Genomic DNA, 18,727 nt, shown 5'->3' with positions numbered 1-18,727 from the left:
CAGAGAACTGCCCAGTATGTACTGAGTTTCAGGAGGATGTAGGTTCGTTGCTGTCACGGCAGGGAATGGAGAAAAGATGAAGTGGGACGTAGGAAGCAGTGTGGCCATGGGAGGCCGGGAGGCCAAGTTGGCTGAGCTGGCCAAAGGGAGAGAATTAACAGTGGTTTGAGCCATAAGCATTCTGAGTGGAGTAGCGGGTGACAAAGCATAGGTCCCCTGGGCAGGTAGCACTCCCGAATTCAATTTGCCATCCAATGGGGAGCACTTGCAGACTCAACACAGACAAATCCCCTTCATGCCTCAGGAGAGACCTGCAGGTCACTCGTTGGTGGGGAAAGCAACATTTGAATTTTACAGGCAACCAGGGACTTTAATCCTGCCTCTCCTAGAGGCCGTCTTTTAAAGTCTTTGTAAGTGGGCAACTTGTCACCAACCCAGCAGATGGCAATTATCTTGTGCCTCTTCGAAAATGAATAAAAAGGGCCATCAGCAGGTGACTTACCATGGCCAGATCCCTGATCGGCATCTCAGATCTTGCCAAAGCTCCAGTAACCTGCATGGTTCAGCTGTAACACAGTCTGATTAATGGAGATCAATGGAGTTTTTATGAAAAGAGGCACCCCATTTAACTAGGCAGAGGGATCTCTTTATTACTAGTGGTGAGTGTGTAGAACCACAGAGCCCTGCTGATTCATATGCAAGTGTGATGTTAAGTTTTTTGTGCATGGGAGGGACAAGGGTGACGCTTGTTGCTCATTACACAGCATCAGTAGTTCCCAAGCTGCCTGAAGAGCTGAGTGATGAAACAAGCTTTTTGAGCCATTAGATCATTCCAGGCCTTTGTTCAGATCTGGAGCCCTCTCGCTAGAATGATCGTAATTGCATCTGATGGGCGATCTCCCATTGGGGTGATGTTGCAAATGAAGATGGGTATCTAGGAATGATGCACGTTAGCAGACGGAACTTTCCATATTGTGCCATACTCTCTGAAGTCCTTGGTACGCTGGGCTCAGACTTGCATCACACCTCTTTAGAGTGGCAGCTCTCTGGGGCAGTGTGTGTGTATTTGCTTAGTGGAGTACATTGGAGTTGCCCCAGGGCTCATAAAGAGGTGAGGTGACCTTTTCGTTCATAGTTGTGACCACCTCTTTCGCTCATAGATTGGCAGACAGTTGGCACACAGCTGTAGCTCACAGCAACATCTTTCTGGGTTGCAAGGCTCTATTTTAATGGTGCCTTTTGGAAAGGGTGTATTCTTGTTCTCTCTTCCTAACCTTTCTCCTTCATGTTTCAGATCCTGTGCCTACAAAAACTAGTGTGTATGTTGCATCTCTAAAGCGTGGACACACTCTGCACTTTTGTAGGCCCCTCCCTTGGAGAATCCTAATGCTCATGATAAAAACGATTAAGTGCTGCAGCTTCAGCAGCTGTAAAGTGGTGCGACATCCTTGACTTTGTTGGTGCTCCATCCGTTTATAGCTGCTGAGGATCTGGCCCTTAAACACCCTGGTGATGCAGGGAAGTGCTGTTTTCCCTTATGTGTGAAAAAGAGGGGAAATGACTGAATCATTTAGGGCAGTGTTTCTTAAACTATGTTGCATGGAGCACTGGTGTTCCCTGAACAACTTGCAGGTGCGCCCCGAGTGTTTGACACCTTTCTGATATCATACACTGATAGTCAATATTTTCTGTTTTTAAAATGAGATAATTTATTACTTCTTCATTGCTATGATAACCTGCTAAAATTATTCCTGTGGTTTTTGCTGTATGTGTTGCTGGTTTTTGGTCTGACAGTTTTTTTAAAGAAAATTTTCAGACGTGTTCTGCATAAAAAATATTACTGTTTGATGTTCAGCAGTCTCAAAAAGTTTAACAAACACCGATCCTCGCGTGTCTCCCCTGAGTGCATTTTTCTAGTGATTTGTCTCATCCAGCTTTAAGTGACTGAAGCAAAAGGCTTTTCCCCACTTCCTGTGGAAGGCTATTTCGCTGCCTGATAGATTTGACATCAGGAAGCTTTTCCTGAGATTTTGCCTGGATTCTTTTCTCAGTTCATCGTGTCTCTTCTAACTTTAACCGTTGGCTTTACATCCCCTCCACATAGTCACACTCTTCAAATGTTTATGACTAGCCTCATCCCCTTTAACAGTATACAACTTCCACACAGCCTGACTGTAAAGCCCACCCCTTCATTTTCATTTCTGCTAGCCCCTTTCTCATTGTTCGTGCTCTACTCTGAATTCTGTGCTGTTGTGGGGCCTAGGATTAAATGTAATGTTACAGGTGTGTTCTTACAAGGGTTACTGTTCCCCCGCTGCTCACGGATGAGACACATACACCCAGGCATCCCCAGACCTCACTGGGTTTTCTTTTACTGCCACACCACAGCTGGGAATTGGTTTCAAGTCTGCTGTCCATTGTCACCCCCAGTCACTCTTGGCATTACTGCTTTCCTTTCTCTCCCAGTATGGAAGCTGATGGTGAGATGATTTCTGCTGTAGATGCATTAACAGGACTTTTGCCAAGTGGAACCTCATTTGGTTATTTTTCTGCCCCTAGTTCTAACCTGTCCCCAGGTAGGTCCTTTGTGTATTTCTGTCCTTCCTGGGGGGCTGCAATGCCTTCTGAATCAGTCTCATCTATGAGTTTATGATTCCGTTTACTCTGCCCTCTGATCAATAATGGATATGATGATAACGTCCCACCAGTTTGTTTAGCACCCATTCAGTCCCTTCCCCCAACTCGCTACTTTGCAGTCCTTTCAGCCATATGAATGTTTGCCTCCAACCCAACCCGAATCCTTTCAGAGTAAGATTTTGTGAGTCTTTGTCTCCGATGCTTTACTAAAAATCAGGATATTACATCTCCAGTGCTGCTCCGCATCCGTTAATTTTGTAACTGTCAACAAATCATGCCAGGCAAACTTGATTACTTTTTATTTTTATTCATAAAGCCACACTGCTTATGGCTCAGAATTCCATTATCCTGCATGGCTACAAATCATTTCCTCTCAATGGCAGATCAGTTGATGTACCTACCCGGCTTGCAATTAACTTAGCAGATAACTGGCAGGATGACTTGTATCCTTTTGTATAAACCAATAGCACCTTTTCCTTTTTTTCCCCCCCATCACCATTACATCTCCAAATGATCAGATGCTGTGTGATCGGCTGCTATGGCAACGGGACAGAGGACAAAGCCCTGAAATGGGGAAAAAAAAATATTCTCCCTGGGTGATATTTTAGAAGCTGGTTGGAGAATATAGCCACACAACTTCCGCGTTGTTGGTAGAGCCCTGCAAACCAGCAACTAGCTGCAGCTCGTTTTTGTGGCTACAGCTGTAAATGAAAATTTTGTATCTCGAATTCTGCAAGTTTGCAGTTATCTGCTTTAGAGCCATGGATCATTTTTGCCGACACAGCCACAGATACCAGTTTTGTATCCGCACTGGGTCCTCGTAGTGGAGTCAGTCATTTAGCAAGTTCCCCAAACACCCCAGAATGAACAAAATATCTAGCCCCACTGTTCTGTGTTCTAGTCTTCCACTAATGCATCCCACCTGTATTGTTTTTTTTTGTCTAACTATATTCACAAGGTCTCCATTGTTTCCGACTTCCCTTTCATGTCCTTCACATACTGCACGCATTGTCGTTCGTTGTCTACCTCTCACATACACATCTGGCAATTCTCCCACACTCACAATGGCTCACTCCCTCCAAGCTACTGTCCCTTCCCATGTGTTCAGCCATGAAGGTAAATTCTTCCGGAGAAAGGGGGCACTGGGGTTTGGATTAGGTCACCAATCTGCCAACCTCTTCTTTCAGCGCGGGAGTCGGACGGACGGGCTGTTTTATCGTGATCGACGCCATGCTGGAGCGGATCAAACATGAGAAGACCGTGGACATTTATGGACACGTCACCCTCATGAGGTCCCAGCGGAACTACATGGTACAGACCGAAGACCAGTACAGCTTTATACATGACGCTTTGCTGGAGGCAGTTGCCTGTGGGAACACAGAGGTCCCAGCCAGGAATCTCTACACTTACATCCAGAAACTGGCACAGATTGAGGTGGGCGAGCACGTGACAGGCATGGAGCTGGAGTTCAAGGTAACCATGAGCACTAAGCGTGCAGTGGGGGGGCAGGGAGAAGAATGGGGGCAAATGATTAGCACATAGCTTTAACACGGGGGTTCTTGGAATGCTTTAATAGTGGGAGTGCTGGAAACCAGCCCCACTTCCTTTGTCCACCCCCTCTACCCACCTCCCGCAAACTGGGACTGTGTTTCCATGTGGAAGGGACCTGGACAGGGGTAAGGGGGCTAAGGCTGGGGGCACAGATGGAAGCATCTAGTACCCTGGGTGTGGGGTGCCACGCAAAATGTGGAAGTACGGCAGCACCCCTAGTTCCCAAGCCTGCATTTTAACCCACTCCAGGGCGGCCAGCACCTAGACAGCAGACTGAAGCCTACCTGAAACTGCTCTTTTAAGAGAGATGGTATTAGGAACGTAAAAAGAAAATCCCGGCCCCTAAGGAACCTAATCATAATTACCTCCTCCCATTGGAAAGGAAAGGTGGGGCGGGGAGGGGAGCTCTGTGCTGACAGGAGCTTTTTGCAGCTTAAGCTCCACTGGATGACAGACGACTGGCCCCTTGGAGTTGAAAAGGATGTTTCTGTGTTTGTATATTGAAGAAGTAATTACATTTCTGACTCAGGGGCTGCTGCAGTAGCTCTCAGGGGAAAGACCAGCTGCTGTTGCAAGACTTTGGTCCAGTTCTCTGAAATCCAGGTTGAGTTTCTCCTCTCCCTTCCTCATACATCTGATTTTAATTCTGTATTTCAAATGTGAAATGTCACTGAAGCAGAAGCCTTTTCAGTGGGGAGGGCCCTGGTGTGTCCAACGCTTTGCTTCTGGAGTTGCCCTCCAGAGAAGTAAATGAAAGCTAGAACCACACTGGGGAACTAGGAGGGGAAAGAAGTTCACCTGGTTTTGGGCTGGCTCAATGGGAGGGTGCAAAAATGCTGGTTTTGAACCATTTGTCTAAGATCAGACCCAGACTAATGGAAACTTTTTTGTCCTGTCCACCTGAATAAGCCAGTCTGTCCCAGGCAGGTGAGCAGTTCTCCCCGTTTTCTGAGAGCTGGAGTAATACCTGTTAAAAACAAGTGTGTATGTGTGTGTGTTTTTTCCTTCAGCGACTGGCCAACTCCAAAGCCCACACATCCAGGTTCATAAGCGCCAACCTCCCCTGCAACAAATTCAAGAATCGCCTTGTCAACATCATGCCATACGAGACCACCCGGGTGTGTCTTCAGCCCATCAGGGGCGTGGAGGGATCAGACTATATCAATGCTAGTTTTATCGATGGATACAGGTAAACAGCAATGCCTGGCAGCCTGCTGTAATAAGAGGGAGTAATTCAAGCAGATTTCCCTTTTTGCAAGGTGCTCAGACACATGCAATGTAAATGGGTGAGGAAAAAAAGGGAAGGAAGGTGGAACAGACTGATTTGCCAGCCCGAGTCAGTGCAGCAATCTGTCATTGGTCCGATCCAGGCCACACCTGATGCTTCAAAGGAACTCAAATCCCATCCACCCACCCTCTGCCTCCTGTGCAATCATGAACCTTTGCTGGGCTGATTCCTCCCCGATGTTGTGTTTACATTAATGGTCACAGCATTATCGACCTCTTCTTTAACCATCCAGCTGCAGTACGACAGTATTAGACTGAGTAACTTGAATGGATGGATTTCATTATGGAACAGCTCATTCCCAACTCAGCCTTTCATCAGCTGCAGGGAAACCATCCTGGCTGCTGGGTGTTTTGGTGTTTAGAGCCAGCGAACACCCACATGGCTGTGCTCCAAGACCTTTTGACTGTACAGTCTGGCCAGAGGCTGTCTGCAGAGGAGGGAGGGCATTGGGCAGCATCAGAGGCAGCCTGGGCTCTCTTTCCTTCATGCCTCCAAGTGCACAGCCAGTAGTCCCCAGAACACGGTGCATGCAGCCACTAGCCCTCCCCCATGTTTGCTCTGACAGTGCGAGCAGCAGGATGGCCTCTGGATCCTATACACTCATGTGGGAAGACGCTGGAACCTTCTCCTGTATGATTCATTAAGATTTAGTCCATAGTCTCATAATTAGGGAAAGGGAACTAGGAGTAAGCCCTAGCACAGGAGTCAGCAACCCCAGCACGGGTGCCAAGAGTGGCATGCAAGCTGATTTTCATCAGCATGCAAAGCTGGAGCTCAGCCCCACCCCTTCTCCCCCATGCAGCCGAGAGCTTGCTCAAAGCCAGGCCACCTGTGGATTAACAAAAGACCAGCTAATGCCACCTCAGCAGGAAAACTCTGCAACTTTATTTATTAGTGAAGCTGTTGTGAGTAGGACTGTTAGTGAATTTAAAAAGAATCACCAGCACTAGGACCATACGTAGAGGTCAAAAGAGAAAATTCGGCATTCTGCCTTGGAAAGGTTGTGCCCTAGCACAAGGCCTTTGAGTCACAGACCCATCCTGGTGCAAACCTGGAAGATGTCTAGGGAGCTGTCCTCCTGTCCAGTTCATGGGTCTTCCAAATGTCTGGACCAGTGGGGAAAGAAACTTACAATTTCTTGTAGGTACTGGCCAATTGCAACCCAGGTCCCTGCCAATTCTTTAAATAGCTCCCTGCTGGCTTTTGCCACAACTCAGCCCGCTCTTGCCAGAGCTACATAGCAGGGCACACCCGCTGACTTTCACCTCTGTCTGCTCTCGTGCTGTCCCACAGTGCCTCAGCCCATCACCCCGCACTCTGGGCTAATAACTCCTCCCTTTGTGTGGGGTTTGTGCTTTCTTTCAGACAACAGAAGGCCTACATTGCCACTCAAGGGCCGCTGGCAGAGACCACCGAGGATTTCTGGCGCATGCTCTGGGAGAACAACTCCACCATTGTGGTGATGTTGACCAAGCTGCGAGAGATGGGTCGGGTAAGCATGGCTCCATGGCCAGGGCAGTTGAGGGATGGGAGGGCAACTCAGCAACATAAGAGGGTATTTGTGTTGTCCTAACGTGGTGTCTCTTCTCTCCTCGACAGGAAAAGTGCCATCAATATTGGCCTGCTGAGCGGTCAGCACGGTACCAGTACTTCGTGGTGGACCCCATGGCTGAATACAACATGCCTCAGTATATCCTACGAGAATTCAAGGTTACTGATGCCAGGGTGAGTGCTCTGCCTTCTCTTGTTTCTGGGCTTGGAACTGCAAAGTCTGTGTCTGTACATATCTGTCTAGTTTGGAGTCTGCACCAGAGACAATCCAGAGAATAGCCCCAGCTCAAGATTTCCAGTGTGGCAGAAATGCAGATGGGAAAACAAGCCATGAGCTCCTTTCTCCTGCTATGGGGTGAGGAGCAGAATTATTAAGTGAACATTGATATTCAGAACCTGTTGAAATCTGCTCTCTAGCTTCCATCTTCTTGGGCTCAATGCTTGTCCCAGGATGCAGCTGTTTGCAAAACCTCTCCTAAAGCCTTGACTCCACCACCACGTTCCAGCTGGTGGTATTCCCTTCCAGCTGTTGGGTAATGCCTTTGAATTCTTTTCCAAAGATCATCAAGTTCTAGGGAAAAACAACACGATGCACTGACGAAGAGGGTCTTTGCCCACAAAAGCTCATGCTCCAAAAAATCTGTTAGCCTATAAAGTGCCACAGGACTTCTTGTTGTTGTGCGTATACACACTAACACAGTGACCCCTCTGAGACTTGTCACCATGCAAGTTCTAGGGCGCTTCTGGAGCAGCGTCAGCAGTGCCTGGTTGGATGCTTCAGCACAGCAATAGGCAACCTGGGCTAGTGAGTGGGCCACATGAGTGGCCCTCCTTCATCTCAGAGGGCTGTCAGATTGTCGTCAACAAGACAGTCTCCCATAATTGTGCTTAAGTACATAGAATTTGGAGTTGTGGCCATTGAACCATTGCAGCACTTTGGATGCGGTGGGAGCCGACAGCTCTCAGTCCATGTTGTGTGCAGTCAGCACATGCCCCATTTCACGTACCCTCGTTTTATGTATGTGCCACTTCAGTAATAGTGATAGGTAAAAAACTACATGGAGGGAAATGAGTGGAATCTGGGAACCCTGCCTGTGGACAACAGCAGACAAAATGTCTCGCGATCCACACCCAGAACCTCAATGGGGCCGCAGGTTGCCCACCACTGCTTCAGCAGAGTTCTGTATAAATCGCCATGGCTGGGGAGGTGTTTTGACAAAGCATGTGTGGCTGTACTTGGTCTCTCTGAGGTGGGGAATGATCACTAAATAGACTTTTTCTGGACATGCCATCCTCACCGAGCACTGCCGTCCAGGTCCACTTGTTTTCATTCATAGCAAGTGAATGAGGATGTTGGCTTTCCTTGCTCCACTATCTCCATCGTGTCTTTTCCACGTGCTGAATGCCATCCTGCTTTTACAGGGCAATGCCATTGGCATCCAACAGGACAGAGGCATGCAGGTGAGATGCATCCAGCTCAGAATGGCAGAGAGATGGGGAGCGGCTGAGGGTGATACACAAATGCTGTTGCAGAGATGACCACGTGAGAGGACAGGGAGGAGCCCCGTGCTAAACTAGGGGAAGAAGCAGCAAGGAAAGGGGGCACACAAGTATTGTGATTGGATTTACAAAGAAGGGAGGGAAATTTTGAGCCACATCTTGAAATGAATGAAGTAACCCCTGGAGGCGTCCTAGGTTAGGAGCGATGGGGCTGTGCTGCTTTGCTCGGCTGTGGGGAGGCTCTTTGGTATGTGGAAGGTGGGGCATGGAACTAGATTCACAAGAGCAGTTTTGTACTAACACACAGTGCCCTTTGGATCCTGGTATGTGCAGGAACTGAGCTTCAGTCTACCCAGTGCAACAGATTCTACTACAGTCTTCAGGTCGCTTCTTTCCTGCTCTGCTTTCTAGAGCTGGCCAAAACTCCGAATTTCTGTTCCGTGGAAAAATCTGAAATTTCCTTTCATCCTGAGCTAGTACAAATCCACCAAATTTGACATAGCCCACCAAGCCCAAAATATCTAAAAACAGTTATTTGATCAGCTTGTTGTGAGCACGTGGAGAGAACATTTTCCTTTGGAAGTCTAAACATGATACATCGTCACATTTTGACAAAAGGGGATGCATTTCCATTTCATCAGTTCAGCATTCCTGATGGAAAACTGGTCCCTTGGAAAAAGCTTGACAGGATGGCTGCCTTCCTTTTAGAATGGGATTTTAATTTCCCTGGAATGGGACAGAGTGAAACCAGAAGCCACCTTCTCCTTCAAAGAAATATCCCATAATGGACACCTTCCTAGTCTGGAGCTGTGAGGAAAAAAGAAGAATGGCGCTGTCGGCTCCTTCCTTGATTAGCAACTGCATAGGTTCCTGATGGGGAGAGATGAGCTCAGAGTCTGTAGACTAACAGTATGGAAGAGACTTCCTTGGTATCAGCTCCAAAAGATTTTAAAGCCTTCCAATATCATCTTAGTAGAGCTGCGAGGCATTGAGCTTTCCACTGTGCAAGTGATGGCAGAGTAGCTTTATCTATAAGGATCCCCACAAAGGCTTGTGGATGGCACCAGCCTACATACCACTCGCTTCTCAGAAGACTGATTAGATAGCACCCTTCCCTGCAGCATTTGATTATTCTTTCCGGCGTCAAAGCCGGCTGAGGGTCAATTTGATAGCAGCCTTCAGCTTACTGAAAGGGAGCTCTAAAGAGGATGGAGAGAGACTGTTCTCGATGGTGACAGATGTCAGAACAAGGAGCAATGGTCTGAAGTTACAGAGTGGGAGGTGTAGGCTGGATATTAGGAAAAACTATTCACCAGGAGGGCAGTGAGGCATTGGAATGTGTTACCTAGAGAGGTGGTGGAATCTCCATCCCTAGAGGTTTTTAAGCCCTCGCTTGACATTGTCATGGCTGGGATGATTTTGTTGGGGTTGATATTGCTTTAGGTGGGGGGCTGGACTTGATGACCTCCTGAGGTCCCTTCTAGCCCTAGGATTCTGTGATTTTCTGATTCCTTAGTTGTCACTGGAAAAACAAAGTCAAGAAGCAGACTCAGGCAGACCTGCTAAGATCAGGCCATGAGACACAGATAGGAGGAAGAAGAAGCGGCTGTCCCAGAAGCTGTAACTCTATGGCCACTTCTGATATCTGGGACAAGCTTGTAAGAGCTTTGGGGACAGGAACTGTCTTTTTGTTGTGTGTCTGTGCAGCACCTAGTACCCTGACAGCCAGGTCCATGACCAGAGCCCCTAGGTGCCACCCAGCAGTAATATCCTTCCTGAGGAGCTGAAGTAGCACCAGAGTAAGGAAGTGCTTCCTGTCAGGCTTCAGGGGCAGGCTCCTGAGGTGTAGCCACAGCTACATCATGAGACAGTACGCTAAGCTGAAATGCTCCTTTCCCTCTCTCTGGACCATTGCAGACTTGCCTTTGAGAATCCATGGATTTAGTTAACCGGTAAGCCTCACCCTAGATGCGGCCCAGCCTGGCTGAGGGGCCCTCATCTGCGGTGGGCCTGGAGTGCTGCTGTTCCTGCCTCTCCATTTATCCAGTTAATGAATTCAGAGGGGAGTTTACATCCCTAATTTCTGGTGACAATACGCTTTTAGGTGCCTGTGCAGGTTTTACAAGTCTCTGGGCCTGTATCAGCTCTCTTTTGATAGGGGCGCACCTTTCAGGCACCAAACGCCAGGTGCACCTCCTTGCATGTCATGAAAGAGATCGGTCAGACAGCCTTTTATGTCAGGTTGGCACGCTGACACCCTGTTGACAGAAGCATGGCTCTTCCACCACAGCTACGTCCCTCCTCGGCCAGACAGAATATCAGCAGCTCGTGAGTTTTTCTACAAGCCAATAGAAGTGGGTTTTCTTTGTCCTGACCACCTCCGCTCACTTCAGCAACAGTATTTTTTTTTTCTTGGCAGCACAAAATAAAACTACCTCCAGCACCCAGGCAATCCTAAGCGGCTCTGTTGCCAACTGTACACTGGTTGATTCCTTTAATGAGAAACTGCTGAGGGGTGAAATCACCTTTCCCAGATACAGCTCAGAACAATAGAATTGGCCCTCAACAGTATGGGGTGTGCTTTGGATATCTCCTCCACCCAAAACCCAGCGTACCATTCTTGTCTTCAGGTTAATCAGGATGGCCCTTGTGTCCACAGAGCCACGTGGCCAGCACACAGGAGGTATCTTTGAGTCAGAGGGGATCATTAACTGTACAAAGATTTACCCTGTGGCCTTTCTGCTGCAGTCAAGTGAGTTACCAGCTGCCAGGCTTTGGAGGCAGTTTGTTGGAGATGAAGGAGAATTCACATCTTCCTGTGTCTCATCGACTGGCTAGCGCAGGTACAGGAAGGTGCATAACTTGTGCAATCTGCCCTGCCGTGGCCTGGTATCTACTCACAGCCTTTTGGTTTAAGGATAAATTAAGATGAAACCATGAGCTTATTCACTGCAAAGATTTCGGGTGCAATGACGGAGGTTTTACCTACCACAAGTTTTCAGGATTCATGGAGCATGATTCAATGCTTTTTCTTGGCGGGCTAGTCTGCCTTTGATAATGTCCTCCCCCCAGTCGATTTAATAAGCCATCTCCCGGGCATAAGGAGTTCTGCCCGTGGGGAGCGTTGGCCTCTCTGCATTGTGACACTGCTTTTGTGTGCAAATAATACTTATGACTCTTTACTCTTTCACTATGTCAGCTCACTGTCAAAGTGATGTGAGGGAGTGGAGTGAGGAGTGCTGCACTGCCAGGAAACCCCCCAGCCTCACACCTAGCTTTGTGGCGTCCTGAGGCTGGGGGGTTTCCTGGCAGGGCAGCCAGATTTGGACCTCTCCTCCATCCTGGTGGAATAAAATGTACTTGCTGTAGTGTCAGTGGGGCATGACATGGGGGGGGCACAACGTGATCAGCCTCCCCCACAGCAGCTTCTGCTGCCTCTCCTGGCTCCCCTAGCCTCCCCTCTCCCCGCCTCCTGCCGTGGCCTCCACTGCTGCTGTTGCCAAGGGAGGACAGTGACCGATGGGAATGGCGCCCCACACGCCTGGCCAATCAGACCCTGTGGAGGTGTCACCAGCAGGCAGGCCCTGAGCCAGGCGGTGGGGGGGCAGCTGGCGAGTTCCCACCTAGGTAAGGGGGCCAGTCTAGTCCCCACAGCCCACTGGCACCTGGGACATGCCCCCCCCCGAGATGCCAGTGCGGAGCGAGTGCTGCTGACCATGGGGGCTGTGGGATGGCACTGCTGCCACCCATTAATATGGCACAGGCTGGGGTCAGCACCTGCCCACCCTACAGCAGCACCAAGCTCTGCGGCCAGCAGCACAGCAAAGGTGACAACTACGAGGCGGAGGCAACTTTGAGTCCCTCGCGTGCCCTCCTGGGCTCTTCTCCCTCTGCCCCCCTCCCCCTTTGGGGCACCTCCTGGAGCTCCCCAGCCCTTCCTGTGGTCCTCCATCCGGTTGGGAGTGGGGTGGCCCTGCTAATTGCAGGGACAAAAAGTGGAGCCCAACGTAAAAAGGTTGCTCCCCACGGCTTTAGAGGAATCTATTTGTCAGAGTCAATGGAGAAATTAGTCTTCTGCTGGAGATCTTTCTAGGGGAGGCGGAATGGGGTCAGGACCCCAGAATGGTGGGCACTTTCTGGGCATAAGTATGTGCCATGGGCTATTCCAGTAACTCCACTTACAAGCTAGTAAATTAATTTGGCCTGTCGCTATGGAGGTGTCAGAGCCCAGCGCAGTGTGCTTCAGGTATCAGCCCCTCCTTCCTGAACTGGGCAGCTGGGAGAGGTGGCAGTAGTATTTATTCTAAGGGCGTGAACACACCACCCATTTTTAACTGCCATGTTTATTCTTTCCTGCTGCTCTTCCCCAGGATGGTCAGTCCCGAACCGTTCGTCAGTTCCAGTTCACTGACTGGCCCGAACAAGGCGTGCCAAAATCTGGAGAGGGTTTTATTGATTTCATTGGACAGGTGCATAAGACAAAGGAGCAGTTCGGTCAGGATGGGCCAATTTCTGTCCACTGCAGGTAGGCAAATGAGCATGCAAAAATGTCCTTCAGTGGGGAATAGAACGTAGCTGGAATCTCAGCTGCTGCACAAGTTCCTCAGTATAGCCTGGGTCCCTCTCATATTTTGTAATTTCTGTAAGCAAAGCTCCTTGGACACACCAGGCGCTCCAGGCATTCCCCTGTACTGCGTCTGCGTGGGCCTCATGCTCCTTCACTCCACCTCCAGTACTTACTCCCAAGCAAAATAGAATTAATGTTATCATGTTATATGCAAACAGAGAAATGCCATGAACAAGGGGTGCACGAGGGGTCTGAAGGAGGGCAGGGCTGGCCAGCAGCCAGCTGGGGAATTAGCAGGGCTGGAGGGCCAGCGCTGACAGGAAGACTCTGTGTCCCCTTCCCCGCTCTCTGAACTCACCAGCAGGGGTGAGGGAAACACAGCTACTGCTCAAGGGGAGGGGGTAAAATTACCCCAGCACTCCCTGGCAGCAGAGCTGCACAGCTGGAGACCAGCTTGAGCTGGGGCCACTTTGCTGTGCTTCCACTCCTTCCCCCTCCTGCCAATGAGTGTGTGGGGGAGGGTGTCACGGATCCCTACTATTAGCACTGGCCCTCCAGCTTCGCTTGTCCTCCGGGCCACCTCAGATGGGGAAGAGGCAGAGCTGGGGTGGAGAGAGGCAAGGCTAGGGGAGGGGGGGGGGGTGTTCCTCTCCCCATTTACCTCTGGCCTTCAAGTTGAGTGAGGGGAAGGGGGCTTGTTTTGCTCACCCAACAAATGTGAATGAAAAAAAGATGACACAGCAACTGGCAAAGCCCAAGGCTACACTGAAAAATGAACTATTCTTGCACCCTGACTGGCTGGAGCAGACAACAGAGGGTATTGCCTCCTCAGAGCCTTGGGAACTTGTCATTAAATCAGGTACTTGTGCGTCTGAATCAGGGCTGTTTCTCCAAGTTATTTTCTAACTGCAGTAAAACAATTTCCAAATGGAATATTTATCCATGGCTGGAGCTTTTGACATTTGTGTATCAGTCACTCTGGTGGCATCAGTATTTCCATTGCTGGCAGAGGACATTTAGTGGGAAATCTGACAAGCAAGGACTGATAGGCATGGACTTTCCAGCTCTAATTTTATGATGTTTATTGGACATGGATGCCAATCTACTGCTTTAAGAAACATTAGAACATAAACAAAGCCTTCACAAATGCTACACGTCCAGCTGCTTCCTCACTCCAGTACAAGCCAGGGTATAACACAGTGTATGTTGTTCTCTCTCGTCCTTAGTGCTGGAGTGGGCAGAACTGGGGTGTTTATCACGCTGAGCATCGTCTTGGAGAGAATGCGTTATGAAGGGGTTGTAGATATTTTCCAGACGGTTAAGATGCTGCGAACACAACGACCAGCTATGGTGCAGACGGAGGTAAAGAACTTGGTGGTGATTCCAGACTCTGTCCAATGCCAATGTTTGTGAATGGAAGAGTGAGCAGGAGAACACAATGTTGCTTCTTTACTGTGTTGCTGTTAACCTTCCTCTGATAGCTGGAGGCTGAATGAGCCTTTCTAGCCACCGTGCTAATAGGACACTAACTCCACGAACTCCCTGGCTACATCTACACTGGAAGCATCTGTCAACAAAAGTTACTGTAGGAAGAGATGGTCCGACAAAACTTCTACCAACAGATGGCATCTACACATAAAAGTGGATCGATCTTTTGATCCGCCCTGTTGACAAAGGGGGCCTCCGGTGCATCTACACAGCTTTTTTGTCCACCCAACAAATTTTGTGTGTAGATGCTCTGCGAGTTTTGTTGACAAAAGCCCAGTTTTGTCTACAAAACTCTCTCATGTAGATGTAGCCCTTAGGCACCAGGGCTGCAATCCTCAAAGCTATTTAGGCTCCTGATTTCAGTTGAGGTTTGGATCCTAAATAATTTGAAGTTCTGGGCCAACGTGGCCAAGGCTGTACTGCTGAATTACAGTGTGGAGAATAGCAGAATTATAAGGTACAGTGGTACAGGCAATCTTCAAAGGCAGCTGTTGTCTGACTCCTAGTCCCATGCTCTGTCCACTAGCACAGTGGCGCTCAGCCTTTCCAGACTACTGTCCTATACCCCTTTCAGGAGTCTGACTTATCTCACATATCCCAAGTGTCACCTCACTTGAGAACTACTTTCTTTTACAGAAGCAAACATAAAATTACAAAAGTATCACAGCACACTATTCAGGAAAGTTTGCTTATTTCCTCATTTGTATCATACAGTTGTCAAATAAATAGGAATTATAACTATGGTACTTGTACTTCCGTGTGCAATTCAGAGAGCAGCATGAACAAGTCATTGTGTGAAATTTTAGTTTGTACCGATTTTGCTAGTGCTTTTCCTGGGTAGCCGGTTGTAAACCTAGGCAAATATCTAGGTAAGTTAATGTAACTGCTGAGAACCACCGCACTTCTGACCTCCCATGTCCGTGGGAGAAGGAAGACAGCCTAACCATGGCTGTACAACTGGGACAGCCATGCCTACCTTTCCTAAACCTCTTACAAGTGCATTTATCCATGATCCCTACCAGTGTTTTCCCTGGGACTTTGTTTCTTCATTTCCAGTACAGTAAACCCCCACTTTACACAAGTTCGACATACGTGTTAATTGTATTAACGCGAATGTTGAAATCCCTGGCTACAACCACCTGCTTCCCCCAGCTGGGAGGAGCAGGCCACTGGAGCCTTGGCAGGGCACTGCTTTCCCCAGCTGGTGGAAGCCAGGTGGACAGCATTGCTGGTAGGAGGAGGAGGAAGCCCTTCAGCCTCAGTGAGCTGGGAGCCAGGCACAGCAGCGCCTGGTCAGTTTTCCAGCTCCCACAAGCAGCAGGGAGCAAGGAAATTGACCAGCTGCTGCACCTGGCTCTACACAGCTGAGCAGGAGCCTGGAAAGTAACCAGGCGCTGGTGTGGCTGGCTACTGGCTCCCAGGGGCTCAGAGGAGGACAGAGGGGGTCCCCCTTCCTTACTAGGCAAAATTTAAGTTGCATGGAGGTTGCAAGGAACACAACCCCCATGTTACTCAGGATTTTACTGTATACTCACAATTCCTCCTGTGGCTGTTCCTGTCCCCAACAGCATAAAATCTGCCTTGGCAAGATATGAAGGAGTTAGTTGAAATGTCTGGGTAGGGGGTTGCAACAGCTGTTCCACAAACACTAACACTTTGTTTGTCTCCCCTTCACCACGTACAGGATGAATATCAGTTCTGTTACCAGGCAGCACTGGAGTATCTCGGAAGCTTTGATCACTATGCAACATAAAAAGCCATCCGTCTTGCAGACTTTACCAACCACTTAAGTCCTGGAAGGCCTCTTCTGACCCAGGAGGAGTGCTTGAACTTAACAAAACTGACTCAGAAGAAGTACCTTTTCATTTGGACAATGCAGTGGGGAGTGGGGGAAGGATTTGAGAGGAAGACCCCTTCAGGAACTCCATAGTGTAACCTGGAACGTGAAGAGGCAGCTGTGGAGGGCATGCAGAAACGGGCGTCTGTCATCAAACTGACCCACAACCAAAAAACGCCCCTTGTGAAATGTTACTGAAGGGAGCGGAGAGGGCTGGAGAAGAGCCGGATGCCAGCTTTGGTTACATCATTAGAGTTCAGTTTCTTTACTAATCTAGTTGGCCATCTTTAAAGGACGTCACTTGCAGAGCGAGAGGGACTGTGTAAAAACCAAAATAAATCTCATTACTAAGCAAAATTAAGGTCAGCTGGAGTCCTAACATCCCTTTAGTATCATCATTGGGCTAATTCAGTACCTCTGCCAACCCTGTTCCCTCAAGGCCTCTGCCCTACAAGCAGTTTTACAGCTCATCTTTTGAATACTTGCAACATTCCTCCTAACGCCAACATTTATTTTATTTTTTAAGCTACATAAAGAAAAGAAATGGCTGTGCTTTCCTGTGGGCGCAGCCCTGAGGTGGAGTCAGGTACAGACAGGTTCTCCGCTGATGGGATACAATGACTGTTGGTTCTCTTCAGCTCATCCAGACACGGGCACTACTACTCTGAATGAGACCTGTTAGGAGACTGAGCTGTACGCAGATAGGACTTCTTTCTCCATTAAACCACCCCCTTCTTTTGCACCTAAGCTGTTTGTGTTTTCCCCTGGAAGAGGGGGAAGGGAGCATTCTAGAATGGAGCCCTTACAGAGTTGATTCTAACAAGGCCTCTGTAAGAGATTCATTCCCAATAAGCTATTGCTTCTTGCTGCCAATACAACAGATCTCAGACACGCACTTGGGAGGGTCCTGCTACCCTATGTCATTTCAAGTTCATAGGCACAGCAATGAACATGCCCTCGCGGCATGATTGTTTGGAAAGATCACGTAAGAGGCACCCAGTGGCATATGCTGTGAGTGGCTTTCTTTAAAGTATCGATGTAACTGTACCAAGTGACATTACTTTTTTTTAAATAGTGTATTTTTTCCTTTTTTAAAAAAAACAAAGAATATCAGTCAATGAATTTAAAAAGAAAAATTTGCTTATTTGTTCATATTATGTTCAAAGACAGTCTATTTTTTCACTGTAGAAATGTTACGTGTAATGGCTGTGATATATTAAAAAAAAAAATGCAGTGCAAATTGCTACTTCTACATATTGCTTTTCTACCATGTAAAAGGTTTAACTTGCTCATGTAAGAACAAAATGTCTCTTTTTATTTTAAAGCTCAGACATATCAGCTGTCTCTGGAAGAGTGTGAAGTTAGCAGGGCTGGCTTAGATGTGGTTGTAGTGCCAACTCACTCCCCCTCCTACCATGGCCATGTTGCCTGCTCTTTGCAGGGCTAGTGGTGAACCAGGAGATGCAATGATGCCAGTGTCTTACAAGTGAAGTAGCGAGAGGCGTTTCACAACCAGGCAGGTGCCCATAAAGACATGCACATAACGTTTTTAAACATTAGACCAAGAGTGGGTGCTATAATAACAGCCCAAGATTCTTCACGCATTGGGCCAAGCATCCTACACTCCAGCAGTAACACGTGAAGAGTACTCATGTTGCCAAAGTGTGGTGAGGAGAGAGGGTCATGAAGAAGAGATGCTGCCCCGATAACTGCTCTCCCCTGATTATTATTTTTTAATTATTTTCTATAGAGATAAACATGGCCACAACCTGGTACTGTTGGGAACTAAACGCAACCAAATGGCCACCCCCCTCCCAAAAACAGAAACCAACCCATGTCCTGTCTTGAAAGGGAAAAAAAAACGGTTTCTTTGATATTTTACTTCCTATTTGTGTGAAAGTTTCCCAAATTTCTAAGTATGTTGCAGCAAAATCTTATTGGGAGAGTTGGGGGGGCAGGGGAGTTTTTTTCTTTGTATGAGAGCAAAGTGCTGTTGCTTTCACACTGTTATTTCAAACTGAATCAGTAAGTGGTTTTCCAACCACTGTGTATGTAGATATATTGACTTTGTATTAAAGGAAGATTGTCTGAAAGGCCTGTGTGCAGACCCTTTTGTTGTGTGGGATGCATGCCCAACAGAACCAACCAGCGCAGCTACTTCACCTAAGTATGTTTTGCACGACTCCAGGTGTTCATTGGAGGACCCTGGAACCCTTGTGCTGGCAAATAAATGCATCTGCTGTCCAGAGAGCACTGTGAAGGGATGCAGCCAGCCCCACATGAACAAAGAGTGGCATTTGTTCCACTT

General features: G+C 48.2%; 1 protein-coding gene across 7 annotated transcripts in view; it reads left to right on the top strand.

The window, feature by feature from the left end:
- PTPRS (protein tyrosine phosphatase receptor type S) overlaps nt 1-18,506 on the top strand; it is a 267,499-nt gene extending 248,993 nt beyond the window's left edge. For all 7 annotated transcript variants that reach the window (XM_074978298.1, XM_074978303.1, XM_074978302.1 and 4 more), the window contains 7 exons: nt 3,825-4,110; nt 5,199-5,377; nt 6,842-6,968; nt 7,076-7,201; nt 12,898-13,052; nt 14,321-14,456; nt 16,267-18,506. In XM_074978298.1, coding sequence (XP_074834399.1) covers nt 3,825-4,110; nt 5,199-5,377; nt 6,842-6,968; nt 7,076-7,201; nt 12,898-13,052; nt 14,321-14,456; nt 16,267-16,335 — 1,078 coding nt within the window. In that variant the 3' untranslated portion in view covers nt 16,336-18,506. The remainder of the gene's footprint in view (nt 1-3,824; nt 4,111-5,198; nt 5,378-6,841; nt 6,969-7,075; nt 7,202-12,897; nt 13,053-14,320; nt 14,457-16,266) is intronic.
- The last annotated feature ends 221 nt before the right edge of the window (nt 18,507-18,727 follow it).

This window comes from Carettochelys insculpta, chromosome 27 (assembly GCF_033958435.1).
Source record: "Carettochelys insculpta isolate YL-2023 chromosome 27, ASM3395843v1, whole genome shotgun sequence".
Classification (NCBI taxonomy): Eukaryota; Metazoa; Chordata; order Testudines; family Carettochelyidae; genus Carettochelys; species Carettochelys insculpta.
Note: the sequence above shows the minus strand (reverse complement) of the source record. Positions and strands in the feature narration are given on the sequence as shown.